At 37.3% G+C, this 22,348-nt stretch overlaps 1 protein-coding gene across 2 annotated transcripts in view; it reads left to right on the forward strand.

Moving 5' to 3' along the window:
• Positions 1–22,348, forward strand: part of EDIL3 (EGF like repeats and discoidin domains 3) — a 541,530-nt gene that overhangs the window by 399,813 nt on the left and 119,369 nt on the right. For both annotated transcript variants that reach the window (XM_043464715.1, XM_043464716.1), the window contains one exon: positions 7,932–8,116. In XM_043464715.1, coding sequence (XP_043320650.1) covers positions 7,932–8,116 — 185 coding nt within the window. The remainder of the gene's footprint in view (positions 1–7,931; positions 8,117–22,348) is intronic.

Here is a 22,348-nt window from a genome sequence, read left to right on the forward strand (position 1 = left end):
ATTCATAGATACTCATTTTTGCTACAAAATGTCTAGGACTTGGTTCAGTGAGAAGGAGCAAGAGGGAGAGAGAAAAAGATAAACAGGTTCTAAAACACACTACAGAATAGGATTAATATAGAAGGGGCAATGTGTTTCTTTTAGTGGTCAAAGAAAATACAACCAATTTTTACTGGAAACTATTGTCAAATTAAAATGTGTCTTTTTAATTTTAATAGCAACTATGATTTATGTTTTATGACAAAATTTCAGGGAAAATTGGAATCTGCCTGACCTCATAAATTGCAGTTACATTTAATCTATACAGCATAGAAAAGTAAGCTTTTTGTTTGTACATCTACCATAAGCATTTAGTTTCATCTTTTTTTTTTCTTTAGGTTTTCCAAAACATGTAAATTTGTCATTGTTTCCAAGGAGACAATACTTTAAAAACCAAGATTGCTACTATAAATTCCTAGATCATTATTATCTAGCAACTTACCTATTACCCAAAAAGTGGTTTTTAAACACAAAGATAACTACCAAAGGACTCAAATTTAAATAATCCTAGTCCTCCTGGAGCTTCAAGACTAGATATAAAAATGAAGACTTCATGACTGGGTCTCTCAGTTGTTCACTTTCAATCTAGCTAGGTTCTGAACGACACAGAAAATCTTGCCCAGGCATTTCACTGTGCTATATTTTTCATGGTGGTTCTTACATTTCTGTCATCAACATTTACAACTCTCTTTGTCACTATGGCCTGAAATTTTGTTGAAACTACTGTGTTTTTAAGAAAACTAAATAGCCATGTGTCCCACTTTTTAGTATAACCTCCAAGTATGAGAGACTTTTATATTTACAGACATTCTATTTAGTTAAAAATAGGACACATCCCTGCAAAGAGACAACTGAGAGCATTTTATTCATTTCAAAATGTTGCATATAATGGTTAAAACGCACACTTTATATCTATTTACCTTCTTGGGTTTATTTGTGATGTTAAGAAAGGGAATGGTTTTTAAGGAAATGCAAGTGACTGTTCAAAACAACCAAACTTTAAATGAACCCTTTTACATTGAAAGGAATTAGAGGCACTTGGGCAGATGAGTGAATCTATTTTAAGAATCACATTTTCATACTATATATGGGTTTCCTTTATGAAGCAATCAATGGTACAGATTTAGTACCATTAATTATCCCAATAGGGACGTTTTCCCTGTTTTGGTAATTCGAGCAGGCTTACTGACTCCCCGTAAATCTGGCAGAATTATTGCTGCACAGTGTTTATTTTGCGTGTGGCTGCATCACCACAGGCCAGTATCATCCTGAACTCATTCATCATAAAGCAATCAAGAGGAAGCCCTTGTGTGATGAAGTCTGCTGCAAGTTCTATGCTTTTTAGTTGGTGAACATCACCTTCCCCAATTTTTCAGTCTTTAGATTCATGAAGGCCAGTCTCAGACATGGTACAGTTTACACCCTTAAGATATGAATATGTTTTACTTTCAAGTTTGACACGAGGTTATACCTGACCCTTTATGGATCTTCACATTTTCAGAAAGAAGTCATACCCCATCTCCTGACCCCACAAATTGATTTTTTAAAAGTATGCAGGGAATAATATCTCTTAAGGAATGTTTATAAAAGCTAGGGCACCTCAACTGTAAAAATAATCAGTTGTGTTGTTAATACTTTATTCTGTTCAGCTATTGTCCATAACATGGATACACATTGTCCATGCTGGTGAAAGAGTTAATTTATATGTATAAAATATTATGGATGAGAAGGAAAATTCATGGTCTGAGGCAAATTGGCAGGAGAGGCTAGCTATAACACTTGGCAATAAACAGTAACATAATATACCAAACTATTTCCCACAGTCCAGTGCAACAGTGTATAGCCCTAGGCTGCCTTATAGGAGTCAATAAACTGTTATAAGATCTCTCAGCATAGGAGATAGCAGTTAATCATTTCCCAGACACTTAAAAAAGAAACTTCCCTAATATTCTCTGAAAGAGATGTGACTTAAGATGCTTAGAATGAAATGGATCATGATCATAATTAGTAGAGGAATAATCATTCATTCATTCTTTGAGCAAATTATTCAGCACTTCCTCTGGGCTAAGTGGTGGACAATAAAGTGGGCAATGAAATGAATTCTGTGGCTAAGCAGAAGTGGTCAAAGTAAAGGTGCTCCTTTTCTATCCAATACATCAAGTACTGTGTTATATCACAAAAGGAGAAAAACAAAAATGTTTCCATTCACTTGTGTCTCTTCCAAGAGCCAAGTAAGCAATTGTACAATGTTCCCATGGCAAGGTAGGAAGAGGACAGAGAGTTGGTGGTGATGATAGATGAACAAGTCAGAAGTCAGACTGACTATTATTATTATCAGTCATAATACAGAGAATGCGTGTTAATTTAGAACTGCTTGAAGACAAGCAGCATGCTACTAAGACTTTAGAACTTTCTGGAATCTTTCAGATTTATCATGAATTTTTGAGGATATTAGCAGTTGGTCATGAATTTTTTTCTTTTCTAGAGTTTATATTTAGAATCTAGAACTGTTTATGAGACCTGCGATATAGGTCTCCTATGGCAGCAAGACTTGAGCTAAGACATCCAATTGGCTGAACCTCTCTGTCAGTTTTTGTCATTTTGCATAGATAGGAGTTTCCTAGAAGGTGCAGGTGAAGGCAAACATGGAAGAACCTCAAGAAGGAAGAACTGATTTAGATTGACTAGAACAGAAAGCAAGTAATTGTAGTTAAGAACTAGTGTTATCAAAGAAGAGTGTAAGCCACCTCTCTTAGACTACACTTAAAACACTTAGTTTTAGAAACCACAGTCAGTCATAATATATTCTTTAATACCCACTTATATGCCGACTTGTGGCCTTAACATTGTCACCTGCTGCAGTGAATTTTATGGAAATAATAAATCAGCTAACATTAGCTGAATGCTAGCTACCTGTCAGCACTGTTTCTAAATAGTTGATAAACTACTTTTTAAAAATACTTCTTTGAGGTCATTTTTAATATCACCCCTCCAATCAAGAAACATCCACAAGCCTATTATCCTTCTCTGTCAGAGTACAGATAGAGTGAAAACCACAATCACAGAAAACTAACCAAACTGATCACATGGATCACAGCCTTGTCTAACTCAATGAAACTATGAACCGTGCCATGTAGGGCCACCTAAAACGGGTGGGTCATTGTGGACAGTTCTGACAAAACATAGTCCACTGGAGAAGGGAATGGCAAACCACTTCAGTATTCTTGCCTTGAGAATTCCATGAATAGTATGAAAAGGCAAAAAGAGATGACACTGAAAGATGAACTCCCCAGATTGGTAGGTGCCCAATATGCTACTGGGGAAGAGTGGAGAAATAACTCCAGAAGGAATGAAGGGGCTGAGCCAAAGCAAAAACGATACCCAGTTGTGGATGTGACTGGTGATGGAAGTAAAGTCCAATACTGCATAGGAACCTGGAACGTTAGGTTGATGAATCAAGGTAAATTGGAACTGGTCAAAGAGGAGATGTCAAGAGTGAACATTAACGTTTTAGAATTCAGTGAAATACAGTGGACCAAAATGGGTGAGTTTCATTCAGATGACCATTACATCTACAACTGTGGGCAAGAATCCCTTAGAAGAAATGGAGTAGCCCTCTTAGTCAACAAAAAGTACAAATGCAATATTTGGATGCAATCTCAAAAATGAAAGAATGATCTCTCTTCTCTTCCAAGGCAAACGATTCAATATCACAGTAATCCAGGTCTATGCCCGAAATCTTCCCTGATAATTCAGTTGGTAAAGAATCAGCCTGCAATGCAGGACACCCCAGTTCAATTCCTGGAGAAGGAATAGGCTACCCACTCCAGTATTCTTGGGCTTCCTTGTGGCTCAGCTGGTAAAGAATCTGCCTGCAATGCGGGAGACCTGGGTTTGATCCCTGGATTGGGAAGATCCCTTGGAGAAGGGAAAGGCTACCCGCTTCAGTATTCCGGCCTGAGAATTCCATGGACTGTATAGTCCATAGGGTTGCAAAGAGTTGGACATGACTGAGTGGCTTTCTGGGAAAGATTGAGGGCAGGAGGAGAAGGGGATGACAGAGGATGAGATTTATTGGATGGCATCACCGACTCAATTGACATGAGTTTGGGTAAGCTTCAGAAGTTGGTGATGGACAGGGAGGCCTGGCATGCTGCATTCATGGAGTCGCAGAGAGTCGGACACAACTGAGTGACTGAACCGAACTGAACTGAGCTGAGTGGCTTTCGCTTTTCATGCCCCAGATACTAATGCCAAAGAAGCTGAACAGTTCAATGGCAACCTAAAAGACCTGCTAAACTTCCAACAAAAAAGATATCCTTTTCATCATAGGGGACTGGAATGCAAAAGTAGGAAGTCAAGAGATCCCTAGAGTAACGGACAAGTTTGGCCTTGGAGTACAAAATTAACAAGGCAAAGGTAACAGAGTTTTGCCAAGAGAATGCACTAGTCAGAGCAAACACCCTCTTCCAACAACACAAGAGATGACTCTATACTTAGACATCACCAGATGGTCAATAACAAGATCAGGTTGATAATATTCTTTGCATCCGAAGATGGAGAAGCTCTATACAATCAGCAAAAACAAGACTGTGAGCTGACTGTAGCTCAGATCTTGAACTTCTCATTGCAAAATTCAGATTTAAATTGAAGAAAGTAGGGGAAACCACTAGACCATTCAGGTCTGACCTAAATCAAATCCATTATGATTACACAGTTAAAGTGACAAATAGATTCGAGTGATTTGATCTGATAGAATGCCTGAAGAGCTGTGGGCGGGGGTTCATAAGATTGTACAGGACACATGGATCAAAACCATCCCCCCAAAAAAGAAATGCAAAATGGCAAAATGGTTGTTCAAGAAGGCCGTACAAATTGCTGAGAAAAGTAGAGAAGCCAAAGGTAAAAGAAAAAAGGAAAGATATATTCATCTGAGTGCAGAGTTCCAAAGAATAGCAAGGAGAGATAAGAAAGCCTTCTTAAGTGATCAAAGCAAAGAAATAGAGGAAAGCAATAGAACAGGAAAGACTAAAGATCTCTTCAAGAAAATTAGAGATACAAAGGGAACATTTCATGCAAAATGGGAACAGAAAAGGACAGAAATGGTATGGACCTAACTGAAGCAGAAGATCTTAAGAAGAGGTGGCAAGAATATACAGAAGAACTATACAAACATATCTTAAATAACCACACTGGTGTGATCACTCACCTAGAACCAGACATCCTGGAGTAAGAAGTCAAGTGAGCCTTAGGAAGTGTCACTGCAAACAAAGCTAGTGGAGGTGATGAAATTCAATCTGAGTTATTTAAAATCCTAAAAGATGATGCCATGAAAGTGCTGCACTCAATATGCTAGCAAATACGGAAAACTCAGCAGTGGCTGGAGGACTGCAAAAGGTCTGCTTTCATTCCAATTTCAAAGAAAGGCATTGCCAAAGAATGTGCAAACTACCGCACAGTTTCACTCATCTCACACACTAGCGAAATAATGCTCAAAATTTTCTAAGCTAGCCTTCAATAGTACATGAACTGAGAACTTCCAGATGTTCAAGCTGGATTTAGAAAAAGCAGAGGAACCAGAGATCAAATTACCAATATCCATTGAAAAAGCATTGAATGGATCATTGAAAAAGCAAGAGAATTCCAGAAAAACATTTACTTCATTGACTACACTGAATCCTTGGACTCTGTTGATCACAACAAACTGTGGAAAATTCTTAGAGATAAGAATACCAGACCATCTTACCTGCCTCCTGAGAAATCTGTATGCAGGTCAAGAAACAACAGTTAGAACCAGACATAAAGCCAAGGACTGGTTCCAAATGGGGAAAGGAGTACGTCAAGGCTGTATATTGTCACCCTGCTTATTTAACTTATATGCAGAGAAGTGCCAGGCTGGATGAAGCACAAGCTGGCATCAAGATTGCTGGAAGAAATATCAGTCACCCCAGATATGCAGATGATACAACCCTTATGGCAGAAAGTGAAGAGGAACCAAAGAGCCTCTTGATGAAAGTGCAAGAGGGGAGTGAAAAAGTTGGCTTAAAACTCAACATTCAGAAAACCAAGATCATGGCATCTGGTCCCATCACTTCATGGCAAATAGATGGGGAAACAATGGTAACAGTGACAGACTTTATTTTCTTGGGCTTCAAAATCACTGCAGATGGTGACTGCAGTCATGAAATTAAAAGACGCTTGCTCCTTGGAAGAAAAGTTATGACCAACCTAGACAACATATTAAAAAGCAGAGACATTACTTTGCTGACAAAGGTCCGTCTAGTCAAAGCTATGATTTTTCCAGTAGTCATCAATGGATGTGAAAGTTGAACCATAAACAAAGCTGAGTGCCAAAGAATTGGTGCTTTTGACCTGTGTTGTTGGAGAAGACTCTTGAGATTCCCTTGGACTGCAAGGAGATCCAACCAGTGAATCCTAAAGGAAATCAATCCTGAATATTCATGGAAGGACTAATGCTGAAACTGAAGCTCCAATACTTTGGCCCCCTGATGCAAAGCCTGACTCATTGGAAAAGACCCTGATACTGGGAAAGATTGAAGGCAGGAGGAGAAGGGGACGACAGAGGATGAGATGGTTGGACGGCAATACCGACTCAATGTATGTGAGTTTGAGCAAGCTCTGGGAGTTGGTAATGGACAGGGAGCACTGCTGTCCTACAGCCCATGGGGTCATAAAGAGTTGGACATGTCTGAGTGACTGAACTAAACTTATTATTGTCACCATTTTACAGATGATAAGACTGAGGCACAAACAGGTTTAGTAATAGGTGCAAGGCAACACAGCTAGTAAGTCAAGCGCCATAGAGTGTGAAGAGATGGCATTGATCAGAGAAGTCTAATATTTTATCTTGGTTTTCTTGATGATCACATTACCTTGTGTGTTCTTTGGCCAAAATGTAAAATTTTACAAATGAAGACTCAGCTGCTGTCTAATGTAATCATAGAATCACAGTACATTTTACAAGGTTCATGAATGTAATTTTGTCACAGTTGCAACTCAAGATTATAAAACCCTGTGGATATGTACACACACATGGACTAGATTTTTCAAAGACAAACAAACCCAAATTTCCACCATGTCACACCTGAAAATATATGTGGCAGATTTGAGAATCTTCAAAAAATATCCACTACTAAAATTTATTGAGTATGATCGAAACACAAAAGTTTTTGAAAAGGCTGTCCGGTTGTGGTTTTTGCTAGAATTAGCTCATCTCTTCTGTTACCTATTAGTTTAAATTTTATACTAGCACAATGCAGGGCACATGGTAAACACTGAATGAATAATAGCTTCTTACCTTCCAAAACAAGCCATATTGGTACTATAAGAGTCACTGATAACGATTAACAGGCTTCTTGGAAAATAAAATGCTGTCCAGTTTAGAATATACCATTGGAACAGTTTGTGAAAATGACATTGTCCTGGGAGAATTTTCATTTGCAGTGTTATAGAAACAGATAAAAGAAAACCAAATATATTTTCTGAGAAAATGTTCCAATTTTAAGGACAAAATGAAACTGTTGAAAACCAGGGGTGCGTCATGAGGCTATCAGTAATGAGAGGAGAGAGCATTTCAACATTGTTTTCATTGTGCAAAATCATATATCAGAGAAAAGTAGTTTGAATTGTCTGTCTTGTTTTCAATTTTTCCAAAATATACTCAGACAAAATAGTTTGAATTGGCTATCTTGTTTTTCGATTTTGTTTCAGATTTATTTCTGATTATAGCCTTTTTTTGAATTTAGATGCTCTCTCTTTGAGGGAATGAATAGCATTATGCTTAATCTTCTCTTGCTTATCTAAAATGAATGCTGCAGACTTTCAGGGTGATAAATTATTTTTCTCATGGCGCCCTTCTCATTTTCTCCCAGGCTGTTCTGAGCCTCTGGGGATGAAATCAGGACATATACAAGACTATCAGATCACTGCCTCCAGCATCTTCAGAACTCTCAATATGGACATGTTCACTTGGGAACCAAGGAAAGCCCGGCTGGACAAGCAGGGCAAAGTGAATGCCTGGACCTCCGGCCACAATGACCAATCACAGTGGCTACAGGTAATATTTTCTAAAAATGTCTCACAACCCACTGTCATTCTTCCTTGTAAGATTTCCTGTTGGTTAGGTGACTGTCGGAGTCATTACCTTCATGCTAATTTAAATGTGTCTTCCTGTTTGGCTTAACTAAATGGGTAAAACAAAAATTCCTTATGAATCCATTTTCATGTGTTGTTTTTACTCTCATGTTGATTTATAGATGCTACTGTCAGATTGAGGCAGCAGAGTGAACCAAATCTCACTATGTATAGGTCAATTCAATTGATTATGTGATCATTTGCATTTTAACTCTCATCTCTTCTAATGCTCTGTGTCAATATTGGTTTGAAAGCATCACAGCAGAAATCCAAACCACCTTGAAATCATGCCACTGACCCGCAGATTGTTCCCATAGAATCATGACTCATGGGTTATTAGCCCTTTACCTGTGGTTGCTAAGCAATGGAATGATTTGATAACATTCTCATAAGAGTGCTTGCTTATAGAAGGAAAGCATAGACATTGCAGAGTGTGTTTATCATTTGCAAATGAGGTAAGGTTACAGTCAGTGCTTTTTAAAACAACCTTCTTGAAATGCACTTATTTGTGGAGTACTTTTAAGTAGGGACAAATTTGTTAATGTCTTCTGTGGCAAAGAAAAGTAAGACAGCTTAATTCCATCATAAGCTCATTTTATTTGAGAAAGATGAGTTCTCCTCTTACTGATTTTTATGCTGCATTTATGAGTTGCAAAGTTGTGGTAATTCATTGTATTTCTGGAAATTACAAAAACAATTACAATAGCAAATCTCACCCCTCATCAAACCAAATTTGCACATATGAAATTGTTCTTACCAAGTCATCTGAAAGTTCTAATAGTCTTTTCTTTCTTGACCTTACTTTTCCCTATTCTTACTTTTCACTATTCTTATTTTTTTTCTTTACTGTCCCGTGACATTCTGTCTGGATCTTTATTGATCTGAAGCTTTATTAAGGTCTCACATTACCATATACTATACATAATTATGTATGTCTTCCTCCTTTTACTATTCTTTGAGCTTTTTGAAGGTAGGTTTTATATACATACATAAAACAGTCAATATTTATCACCCCACAGACCAGCCTTATGTCCTTGTGTATAAGTAGCAGTACTACTAAATGAAATAATTCACTTGATAAATGTTTGTGATGCACCTGTGAAGCATCACATAGCATGATAAATAGTGATGGCACAGAAGCGAGCAACACAGTTTGTATTCCTGAGACATCACTTGTTTCATAAACCATATTCTTATTTGGTTTGGATGACACCACACTTTGTTTATCTTCATCCTTTTAGCTGATACTTCCACTGTCCTTCTCCAGGCCACCCTTCCAAGTTTGTTATCTTCTTAACAACCTCACTCTCACCAACTGCATACACTCACCTTAACTAATTTAGCAAGAACTGGTTATTTCAACTACTGGAATGGATTCAACTGCTTTAACATTCTATTACTTCTCACCATCCCCACTGCCACTTCCAAGATCTAGGCTACTGCCCTCTTTCACCCAGCTTTTTGCAGAAATCTCCTAACCAGCCTTCTGGCTTCTGGCCTTACTCTCTAAAAACCTATTTCCAAGATTGCCATCTGTGTGAATTTTTTCCGAAGTGTAGATGTGATTCTTTTACTCCTTTTTAAAACCCTTCAGTTGTTCCCTCTCAGCCACAGAATAAAGGACAGCTTCCTTAAGATAGCCTGAAAATCTGTTTGTGATTTGGCCTCAATTCATCTCTCACCACCCTTCTAAATTTGCTTCAGTTTCTCAAACTAAACAACACTATCTCTCTCTTCCCCATCCTTTATAAATATCCTCTTCCTGGAGAAAGAATGGAAAGAACACCTCTGCCCACAGTATCTCAGCCCTCTGTTGGTTAAATACTTCAACTGGAGTTTCGATGCACTTTTCTCTGGGAAGGCTTTGCTGCCAGCTCCATCCCATACCACACCTGGCTTAAATTGTCTCCTGGATATACTGTGTCCTCTGTAATTCTCTCACGGTCCATCATCACAATCCACTGGAAATTGTGTTTTCATGCTGCATTACTTGCTCAGGGCAGATGGAACCACATTTGTCTTTTTTCTACTTTCTCAACCTGTTGTCCAGTACCTAACTAAATAACCGGTCACAACATCGGACACGTGGTAGGCACTCAGTAAATGCTGTTTTTGTCTTGTTAATGTATAACTGATTTATAATACTGTGATGGTTTCTGTGTACAGCACAGTGATTCAATCTTACATATATATATATATATATATGTAATATATATATATTCATTTTTAGATTCTTTTCCCTTATAGGTTATTACAAAATATTGAGTATAGTTCCCTGTGCCATACAGCAGGTCCTTGTGGGTCATATTTTTTTTATATATAACAGTGTGTATATATATTAATTTCAACTTCCTAATTTATTCTTTCCCCATCCCCTTTCCCTTTTGGTAACCATAGGTTTGTCTTCTATGTCTATGGGTCTGTGTAAGTGATAGCGTATGATATTTGTCCTTCTCTGCCTGGCTTACTTCACTTAGTACAATAATCTCGAGGTCCGTCCATGTTGCTGCAAAGGGCATCCCTTCATTATTTTTTATGGCTGAATATTTTCCATTGTATATATATGCAATATCTTCTTTATCCATTCATCTGTAGCTAGATATTTAGGTGTTTCAATGTTGGCTGTTGTAAATGTTAATAGTGCTGCAGTACGTGTATCTTTCTGAATTATAGCTTTCTCCAGATAGATGCCCAGGAGTAGGATCTCAGGATCATATTATAACTCTGTGTTTAGTTTCTTAAGGAACCTCTGTATTGTTTTCCACTGTGGCTATATCAGTTTACATTCTCACGATCAGCACTGTTGAATGAAAGAATGAATTAATCCATCAAAATATTATTTAAGAAATTGATTTGTACTTAAAATGCAAATAATTTGATCCCCAGTTTGAGACCAACTGCTAATATCCTCAAAATTTTGAGTAATATTTCAAAAGTAAATCTAAAAGATATTAAAAGTCTAACCTTTTTAATAAAGGAACTGAATAGCCTTTGTGAACTTTTCAAGATCTTAATTAGAAGAAACCATGGAGAATTTCCTTTCCATTTGTTAAACTTGAATGGTGAAGTTAAACTTGTTCTTTGTCACTATATAATACTTTTAAAATTGAAAACATACTGGTCATATCTCAGATCCACTAGGTATGGCTAATATTTGTGAATCATAATGCCATGTGAAATAAAATAAAATATTTTACACCCCATAGGTAATTTTAAAAGGCTGATAGACTCTAGAAATACCCACATAATGGTATTGCCAAAGGAAAATTCCTTTAGAAAGATAAAACAAGTATTTTTACGTACATGAATCAGGGTGTAATGTTCAGTGCAAACCTTCATCCATCACTTTTTTTAAGATGACTTTTCATCTGTCTTCTTAAAGTCACTTGCATGATGAAATTGATTCATTCTGTTGGTGACAGATTTTCTGTCAATTCAAGGACCAGTTCTTTCAGTATGTCTATTCTTTTGTTGTGTCAAAACATATTCAGAATCTCCAAGGCAAGGGAAATTGACATCTTTATTTATTTTTTTCTTTTTTGACATCATGCAAGAAAATGCCCCAGAACTGTGACTATTTTTAGTGCTTTCTCCTCAAGAGAGTAGAATCTGTTCAACTGTACATTGTTATACTTGTATCTTTGTTGAAAATAAGATTAATATTTTCATAGATAATGTATCGGGTGATATTTTTTAAATTTTTGGTGTACAGTCAATTTTTATCATTATTTGGGGCTTCTGAATTTATAAATTTTAGCTGTAATCTTAACTAAGATGCATTGCTTTAGAGAAATAGCTCTTCAGAACAGAAACTATGATGGTAATTTAAATTCTCTTCCTTCATTATTGATCTCCTGCTAATTGTTTTTTTTTTAATGATCTTATATGCCAACTCTACATGTAACCCTCTAATAATGAGAGTCTTATTTAAGTTTTATATTTTTTTACAAAACTTAATCATATATTATCTGGAAATAAAATTGAAAATGAATCATCAAAAACCCTTTATGCCCAATTGTGATATATTTTAAGGAATACTTATACATTCTTTTAAGAAATTCTTATGTATTCAAATATCACTTTAATATTTATTCTTATTATTACTCTAATGTTGCTTCTAGTCTCTTCTCTAAAGTCAGAATCTCAGAAATTCCTCAACCAAATGTTCTTGTGGGATTTATTTGGAGTGATCTTACCTAATTGATTTGCTTCCTTGAGCTACTGTTAATCTTGTAATCATCATAATATTTCTGTATGAACCTGGCAGAAATGTGTTAAGTCCACAGGCTGTCCTAAGTGAGAGGCGTTTCTCAGACCTCTGAAAAACTATTATCCCGTCTCTTGATATATTTGATGGTCTCTTAAGCTTTAAGCAGGAAATTCTATCAGTGTGTTTTCCAGAAGCCTACAGAGGTTAAATTGTAAGTCCTGCTTTTAAAAAGTCTTACTATACCTAAGTTGAAAGGTCATAATGCACTCATTCCTGACTTGGAATTGAACATTCTTAACACATGGTTATACTAGATTTTAAACCCTGTTTTCAGATAAAGTGACATTTTAAACAAATTGAATTTACAGAGATCTTTTAGAATCAAACCAGGCCCCTCAGTCCATGGAATTCTCCAGGCAAGAATACTAGACTGGGTAGCCATTCCCTTCTCCAGGGGATCTTCCCAACCCAGGGATCAAACCTGCATCTCCTACACTGGCAGATATATCCTTTACCACTGAGCCACCAGGGAAGCCCATAAGATAAAGTGACATTTCAAGCAAATTGAATTTACAGAGATCTTTTAGAATCAAGCTATTATCTCCTGTATTTTTTTCTAAGAAAAACCCCAGAAATTTTGTTGGGTATTAACATGGATTAAATAAGACAAACAACAGAAAAGAGGAAGCACATAGTGAGTACTCAGCAATTAGTTCCCTTCTTTCTCTTGCTGGTGGCTTTTGAAAACACAGGAGAACATCTTCTGACGCCAATTATAACCAAGCAAAAAGATATGCATACGTATTTTTGCTTCTTCCTAAAGGAAATTTCCAATAAAACTATGAAATGGAAATATCATGAGTTCAGTTACAGACTGAGCAATGTTGATAAATTATATACATTTGCATTGGCAAGCAAAAATTGTAAATGTTTTTACCTAGGCAACATCAGCTGTTTTTCAGATTTTTTACCTGAGAGTAGTAATAATAATATTACTCACTTAAAAAGAATATTATGTCATTTAGCAATGTTCTGTGCTGAAATCATGCCCTTTTTAGAATGGCTACATGCTTTTAAAGTTCATTTTCAGGATGTTTTCAAAAGATTGAGTAAATTCCCTTTTGTTTATGCTCAGGTTATACAAAGTGATTAAAATTCAGCATGAGGTTAAGATGTTTAGTGACATTCTATCAGGAGTAGGTGTATTATTGTTGATAATCTTAAAAATTGTGAGGAAATATTTTGCTGTAGTAGATGCATCTAAACAAAGAACACTATGAATTAACTTGCATTGATTAAAAACTTCTTTTGAATAAGACATCATAAATTTTCTGTATATATACTCATTGCCCTATTTATTGGTGGTGACTATAGAAAATGGATAACTCACCATCTGTAGCTGAATCTATTAAAAAATTTTTAGATTTCATAAAGAGAAGCATAATATAAATGACTAATAGGAAGAAAAATGTCACAATGTCACTTAAGAAATGACCTTTTGTTCTGTTTCATGAGACATTTGCTAATTTAAGGTAGTTTGAATAGTATTTCAACCAAATTAGTAGAATTAATAGAGTTGTTAGACTGCATACTTTAATGCTGACCTTTGTCAAAATTGCAGCTAACCCTACACAGCTTCATTTCAATACTAATTTCTGGGAAATGTGTAAGAAAGCAATTGAATTTAGGTTTTCAAATTAAATAAGCCTTATTTAATTTAGTCCATTTCATATTTTTAAAAGGGAGTGTTGTAGCCATAAAATTTATTAACTTTTTTCAAGCCATTAACTTCCCTTGCCTTCTGGACAATTCATGTAGAGAAGAGCTAAATGAAAGATTTTTGAAGATCAAGGGGCCTCTAGGCTACTGGAAAACATTTGGCAAGAAGGAATATTCTGATTTCTAATTCACTCTTTCAGTATTTCACGTATAGGAAACAGTAAGCCTGCATGAAGGGTTCAGTTATAAAGCAGACCTAAAAGTGATCGAATAATGAAACAATTTATGTAGGATTGTAAAACATCTTCTATTTTTCACAAATGGTAGTATATTTTGGGGTGCATGAAATGAATCAAAGTAGGGCTATACTTTGCTTGTACTATAAGTTCACCTTCAAGTTTGTTTTTAATTTTATAATATCAAAGGAAATCTCCACAATCCAGTTAGGAAAGAAATTCTTTTTTTTAAAGATTTATTCATTTATTTTTGGCTGCGCTAGATCCTTGTTGCTGCACGTAGACTTTCTCTAGTTGTGGTGAGTGGGGACTGCTCTCCACTTGCGGTGCATGGTCTTCTGATTGCAGTGGCTTCTTTTGTTGCAGAGCACAGGCTCTAGGGTGTGTGGACTTCAGTAGTAGTGATTCAAGGACTCAGTAATTGTGGCCTCTGGGCTCTTGACCACAGGCTTAATAGTTGTGGTGCATGGGCTTAGTTGTCCCTTAGTTAGGATGTGGGATCTTCCTGGACCAGGAATCAAACCCATGTCCCCTGCATTGGCAGGCAGATTCTTAACCACTGGACCACCAGAGAAGTTCAAGAGGGGTGGGGGAAAGAAAAACCACTTTTGATGAGCAAAGCACAATTGAGTAGGGTATTTATACAGAAAATACTTCTATAGCAAAAGAAAGTGCTATCAACATCAGTGTATTTGTACTGAGTGCATAATTTGAATGCCAAAAACCTGATTTCAAAGGCTGACAAATCACATCATTACTATGGGATCAGCTTTTGCTCTTTTCCTAAACTGTAGATATTACAAACAAGATAATCTCTCAGGCAGCCTTTCCTTTTAAAAAACAAAACAAAACTCTTACATCACTAAGATTCTGGTATCTAAATGAGGATTGGCCAAATCCAAAGTAGTCAGAAAATTACCAAGCCTCCCAGATAATTTCTGGTGAAGTTAATAAAGAGACATCATATAATTAGTGTTACAGTATAGCCATAAATTAATCTTTTTAAAAGTTAACTTTGTATTATTCACATTGTGTGCATGCATGCTGTCACTTCAGTCTTGTGACTCTGCGATGCTATGGACCGTAGCCTGCCAGGCTCCTCTGTCCGTGGGATTCTCCAGGCAAGAATACTGGAATGGATTGCCATACCCTCTTCCAGGGGATCTTTTTGACCCAAGGATTGAACCTGAACACTTCAGTCTCCTGCATTGGCAGGCGGGTTCTTTACCACCAGCATCACCTGGGAAGCCCTGTTATGCATATTATACCTACTTAATACCCCAGGTATTGCCCCTATGTCTCCATCCATTCTCATTTGGAGTAATTTCTTTGTGCTATATCTCTCTTTAATGGCTTGAAAGAAAAGAATTCCCTAAGACAAGGCAATGAGACATATCAAGCCATTACGAAGTACTAATGTATTAGCATTTACATATAGCACATCATAAAAAATACACAAAGCAATAGTTTGGGTGATGGAAGAAGGAGTAGATGAGATTGAGGGCAGAGTGCAGTTTTCAAAAGCAAGCCTTGATTGTACCTAAAAATTATATGTCGGCTTTGTGGTTCAGAGATTATTCTAAATGGCTTCATAATTTTTTAAAATTCAAATAAATATTTTTGAGGCACCTATTTTAACAGGTGCAGAGAGCTAAAAGATACATTCTGCATTGCGTCTGCCTGCAGGTATGATTACTGAAGCCCTATTGTCATGGATTCAACATTCCGAAAGCAATAAACAGAAATGGAGGAAGTTGGATGCGTCTGCTTAGGAGCCGTATTTGAACCCGCTGCAAAACTGAACAGCGGGGTTTAAAAGAATTGTATGCACACAGCAGGCCCATTCATGTTTTTATGATAATGAGAACTGAATGACTTCTGATTCCTTTGTGTGCAAATGAATTTTAATTTGTGGCTATTAGCTATCTTTATAGTAGCAAAATATAGTTACAAGAGTAGTAATCATTTTCCTCTAAAAATATGAGTTGAAAATATGCCAATGAGTAAAATTTAGAACTTGGGAATACTGTTTTCAAGTAAGATGAGCATTTGTAAAGGCTTTCAGATAAAATAGGAATCAACTTTAATCGGCAGTTTCATTTTGTCTTTAGAACAGCCTTCTCAGTGACTACGCTATTTCTGTTTTATGAGGCTACAGAGAGTCTGAGAGACTTGCTAAAGATTGAGCAGCCAGTCAGCAGTACAAAGGGAACTCAATACAGCAGGAAGCTCATGCAATGATTTTTACCACACTCTTTGGTAAACCATTTAAGTGAGTGTGGGGACTCCTATTTTCAGGGAATGTTTGTTGGTTTAGGAAGCTCTTCCAGGGTCCAGTGCCGACCAGTGTAGCTCTGGCTATGCCTTTTTGAAGGAGAGCTTCTGGTACCTCTGTGGGTCCAACTTGCTCTCTACATTTGTGGTTTGGCACTATAAAAATAGTATACCCCTTATGGTGTTACTAAACATTGAATCCACACATTAAATACCTAGAAATTTTCTTTTTATTTTTTTCTTCTAAGATGAAGCAGATAGGAAATATGCAAATTCTAACTTTTTCTTCCTGCAACTCGACGGTGTATTGTTTGTGCACACACCACATCTTAGACAAAACTTCTCTGCCCAATACTCTTGATTGTAGTTAAGACCACCTGGTCTGATTACGTAGGTTTATCCTAGAGACCTCTGTCTTTTTTCTTCAACATCAGTGGTGCTGTATGAATAGGTTATTCAGTTTTCATTTACATTTATGAGTAAGGTGTCTTTCATTTGTGAAGTATTTATTTGCTAGCTATTGTCAACATAAAATAAATTTATTTTTAGAAAATATTACATTTGTTTTCCCTTTCACTATTAACATAGCATTTCAATGAGGAAAACATGCCTAGTGAAGTGACTTTTAAGTTTCTAGTGTCTCTGTTTAATGCCACTATTTTAGTTCTTTGGCACAGTGTCTCCTGGAAAGTGTAGGTCCACCTACCCATGCCCATTTTTGTGTTAGCCTTTAGTTAGAATATTCCCTCATTTCGTTTAGGATGTGCCTGACATATCTACCAACCAATTAATTAGCTTCCAGTTAATCACTTGCTGGAGCTACTGTATATTTCAGAGGAAAATAGACATCAATTTCCTTGGCCATTATCAAGCCAACCAGAATTTTGACTTCTTAACTCATCACTTAGGCCCTTTGCCCAGGTCTGTCAAGTTATGCAGTGCTACTGCCTCCGTTTGGCCTGCCTGCTCCCCTCTGTGAAACCTTCTTGTGCCCTCTTCTCATCTGAGCTTTCCTGGGTCCTTGTGATTTGGTTTATCTCCTCTTAGGTCTTGCATTCCAGCTCCTGCCTGCTCTCTGAAGGCTAATTGCCTATTTATCATCAGCCCATTCTCATCTTTGTGGAGTTTCAGCCCTGCCCTGGCTCTCACTGGGCCATCTAGCTATCCTAGCTGACTTCAGTCTTAGCTCTCTTAGCTTCTGGTCCTGGCACTCAAAGTATCTATTTCTCCAGATGCTGCTTTTCTTCAAATAGTTCCCCTACCAGAATCCAGTCTTCTCAACTACAGACCTGGAGTTACTAAAAGGTCCTCTTTCTCAGTCTGATTATGAACTGATAAAATTAGGATAATGTATATCACTCTTTCATTCTGAAAATGTGTATGCATTAAAACAAATTAGATTCCTTTTCTTAGTTTTTAGAATGTTTATTTTAAGCTATCATTTTCAGTCTTCTTTCACCCTCATCAAAAGGCTCCTTAGTTACTCTTCATTTTCAGCCATAGAGTGGTATCATCTGCATATATGAATTTGTTGAAATTGTTCCTGGAAATCTTGATTCCAAGTTGTGATTCATCCAGTCTGACATTTCCCATGATGTACTCTGCATGTAACTTAAATAAGCAGGGTGACATTATACACCCTTGTCATACTCCTTTCCCAATTTGGAACCAATCAGTTGTTCCATGTCCGGTTCTAACTTTTGCTTCTTGACCTGCATACAGGTTTCTCGAGAGGCAGGTAAGATGTTGTGGTATTCCCACCTCTTTAAGAATTTTCCACAGTTTGTTGTGATCCACACAGTCCAAGACTTTCTCATAATCAGTGAAGCAGCCATTTTTCTGGAACTCCCTTGCTTTCTCTATGATCCAACTAATGTTGACAATTTGATCTCTGGTTTCTCTGCCTTTTCTAAACCCAGCTTGTACATCTAGAAGTTCTCAGTTCACGTACTGCTGAAGCCTAGCTTGAAGAATTTTGAGCATAACCTTACTGGCAGGTTCAGTTCAGTTCAGTTCATCGTGTCTGACTCTTTACAACCCCATGAATCGCAGCACGCCAGGCCTCTCTGTCCATCACCAACTCCCAGAATTTACCCAAACTCATGTCCATCAAGTCGGTGATGCCATCCAGCCATCTCATCCTCTGTCGTCCCCTTCTCTTCCTGCCTTCAATCTTTCCCAGCATCAGGGTCTTTTCCAATGAGTCAACTCTTCGCATGAGGTGGCCAAAGTACTGGAGTTTCAGCCTCAGCATCAGTCCTTCCAATGAACACCCAGGACTGATCTCCTTTACGATGGACTGGTTGTATCTCCTTGCAGTCTAAGGGACTCTCAAGAGTCTTCTCTAACACCACAGTTCAAAAGCATCAATTTTTCAGTGCTCAGCTTTCTTCACAGTCCAACTCTCACATCCATACATGACCACTGGAAAAATCATAGCCTTGACTAGACGGACCTTTGTTGGCAAAGTAATGTCTCTGCTTTTTAATATGCTTTCTAGGTTGCTCATAACTGTCCTTCCAAGGAATAAGTGTCTTTTAATTTCATGGCTACAATCACCATCTGCAGTGATTTTGAAGCCCAAAAAAATAAAGTCTGCCACTGTTTCCACTGTTCCCCATCTATTTCCCATGAAGTGATGGGACCAGATGCCATGATCTTAGTTTTCTGAATGTTGAGCTTTAAGCCAACTTTTTCATTCTCCTCTCTCACTTTCATCAAGAGGCTTTTTAGTTCCTCTTCACTCTCTGCCATAAGGGTGGTGTCATCTGCATATCTGAGGTTGTTGATATTTCTCTTGGAAATGTTAATTCCAGCCTGTGTTTCTTCCAGCCCAGCATTTTTCATGATGCACTCTGCATATAAGTTAAATAAGCAAGGTGACAATATACAGCCTTGATGTACCCCTTTTCCTATTTGGAATCAGTCTGTTGTTCCATGTCCAGTTCTAACTGTTGCTTCCTGACCTGCATACAGGTTTCTCAAGGGGCAGGTCAGGTGGTCTGGTATTCCCAGTCTGTCAGAATTTTCCACAGTTTGTTGTGATCCACACAGTCAAAGGCTTTGGCATAGTCAATAAAGCAGAAATAGATGTTTTTCTGGAACTCTCTTGCTTTTTCAATGATGTAGTGGATATTGACAATTTGATCTCTGGTTCTTCTGCCTTTTCTAAAACCAGCTTGAATATCTGGAAGTTCATGGTTCACGTATTTCTGAAGCCTGGCTTGGAGCATTTTGAGCATTACTTTGCTAGCGTGTGAGATGAGTGCAATTGTGCGGTAGTTTGAGCATTCTTTGGCATTGCCTTTCTTTGGGATTGGAATGAAAGCTGACATTTTCCAGTCCTGTGGCCACTGCTGAGTTTTCCAAATTTGCTGTCATATTGAGTGCAGCACTTTCACAGCATCATCTTTCAGGTTTTGAAATAGGTCAACTGGAATTCCATCACCTCCACTAGCTTTGTTCATAGTGATGCTTTCTAAGGCCCACTTGACTTCACATTCCAGGATGTCTGGCTCTAGGTGAGTGATCACACCATCGTGATTATCTGGGTCATGAAGATCTTTTTTGTACAGTTCTTCTGTGTATTCTCGCCACCTCTTCTTAATATCTTCTGCTTCTGTTAGGTCCATACCATTTCTGTCCTTTATCGAACTCATCTTTGCATGAAATGTTCCCTTGGTATCTCTAATTTTCTTGAAAAGATCTCTTGTCTTTCCCGTTCTATTGTTTTCCTCTATTTCTTTGCACTGATCGCTGAGGAAGGCTTTCTTATCTCTCCTTGCTATTCTTTGGAACTCTGCATTCAAATGGGAATATCTTTCCTCTTCTCCTTTGCTTTTCGCTTCTCTTCTTCTCACAGCTATTTGTAAGGCCTCCTCAGGCAGCCATCTTGCTTTTTTGCATTTATTTTTCTTGGGGATGGTCTTGATCCCTGTCTCCTGTACAATGTCATGAACCTTCGTCCTTAGTTCATCAGGCACTCTGTCTATCAGATCTAGTCTTTAAATCTATTTCTCACTTCCTAGGTAAGCGCAGTTGTTATGGTCAAACCAAGCATGTAAAATTGCCTAAATGGATTCAGAGCATTTTCATTTGCTCATCAGAAGGAATGGTGCAAAGTCGACTCTGGTGTATCTGAAGTGTAGTCAACCCATGTCATGAATAAAATGGTCTCTATACATTGACCCCTCCAAGAGCATCAAGTAACATAGGAACTGTTTTGCCTCTTAAGAAACAGTTCCTATGAGTTAGTGGGCTTATTAGCAAGTGGAGTTTACAACAGCACACAGATATTTATTTGTCAACTCAATTGGTAAAAATAAAAATTTCTCATTTGTTGAAAAGTGCATTTGGTAATTATCTTTAAAACTGTTTGCCTCTCACTTAAGATGACAGAAGATTTTCCTTGGAACCTATCTTTAAATAGGGGCTCCCTGGTGGCTCAGAGGATAAAGCATCTGCCTGCAATGCCGGAGTTTGATCCCTGGGTTCGATCCCTGGGTGGGGAAGATCTCCTGGAGAAGGCGATCTTTAAATAAATAAACTATAAAGTTGGTCCTCCTGCAAATGTTCATACCCTTTGGTTTTGCCTTCTCTGTGTTCATAGTATGAGGTTTTCTCTCTTTATTCCAACGGGAGAGACTTTTGTAACTGACCTACATTAAATTTTAACATAGTGTTCTTATTAGAATAGTCACTGTTTTATGGTAAAAATCAGACACTAAACACATATAATAGACATATTGTAGCGTTCACCTCTGTTGAGCAATGTGAACTCAGAATTGTGAAATCACTGTTATTTTATAAATAAGTTCCTTGGAGATTTTCCTCACTTAAGAATTCAGACCACAGTCTCTTTGAACATGATTTCTACTGTCCCTTATATTTTCTCTTCTACATGCTCAGTGGCATTTGATAAAGAAAGCTAACAGCAGATAAAAAGCATTTCGTCCAAAATTATCCAATATAAGAAGAAACCAAGGGAATTTACTTACAGTCATTAATTAGTACTTGTCTATATGATATCCATAGTTTTAAAATTAAAAATAAAAATTTGTAAATTGCATTCAAAATGGTATTAATTATCATTGTGAAATTGTGTGATTATTATTATCATTTTATGTGTAACTTAGTTAACAAACCAAATATGATTAAAAGGGCTTAAGGTAAATGCATGAAAGCAAGGATAATTGAGTAACCATTTTTCCAGTTAAACTCTGAGTCACCTTTCTCCCTTCTCCCAATGTCCTGCCACCTATTTGAGGCCCATCCTTTGTTTCTTTCATGAGAAGCACTGTGGATTTTTTGTCCCCAAAACTAGCTCTGGGATTTGATAGCCCTTCATGAGTAACACAGCACCCATCTGTTCTGTTAGGCATATGCCTGATGATGTGGGAGGAGTCGTATATACAAGAGAATGGATCTAAGCGTACTTCAAACACTATCTCTCTCTCTCTCTCTCTCTCTCTCTACATATATATATATATATGTATATATGTATGTATGTATGTATGTATGTATGTATGTATACAGCTGCCTCAAAGCACCATAATGGAAAATAGGAGAAATTCTAAAAATAAAGCAGCTTTAAAGTCCTCAGTGGGAAAAAGCATACCACCAGCTGCTTATATCTTCTTGCATGTTGGTGTCAAAGTCATTTTCTCAAAATGTGGTTTAGAGACCTCCTGCATCAGAATCAACTGGCATGAGTTAG

Source organism: Cervus canadensis, chromosome 4 (genome assembly GCF_019320065.1).
Source record: "Cervus canadensis isolate Bull #8, Minnesota chromosome 4, ASM1932006v1, whole genome shotgun sequence".
Classification (NCBI taxonomy): Eukaryota; Metazoa; Chordata; class Mammalia; order Artiodactyla; family Cervidae; genus Cervus; species Cervus canadensis.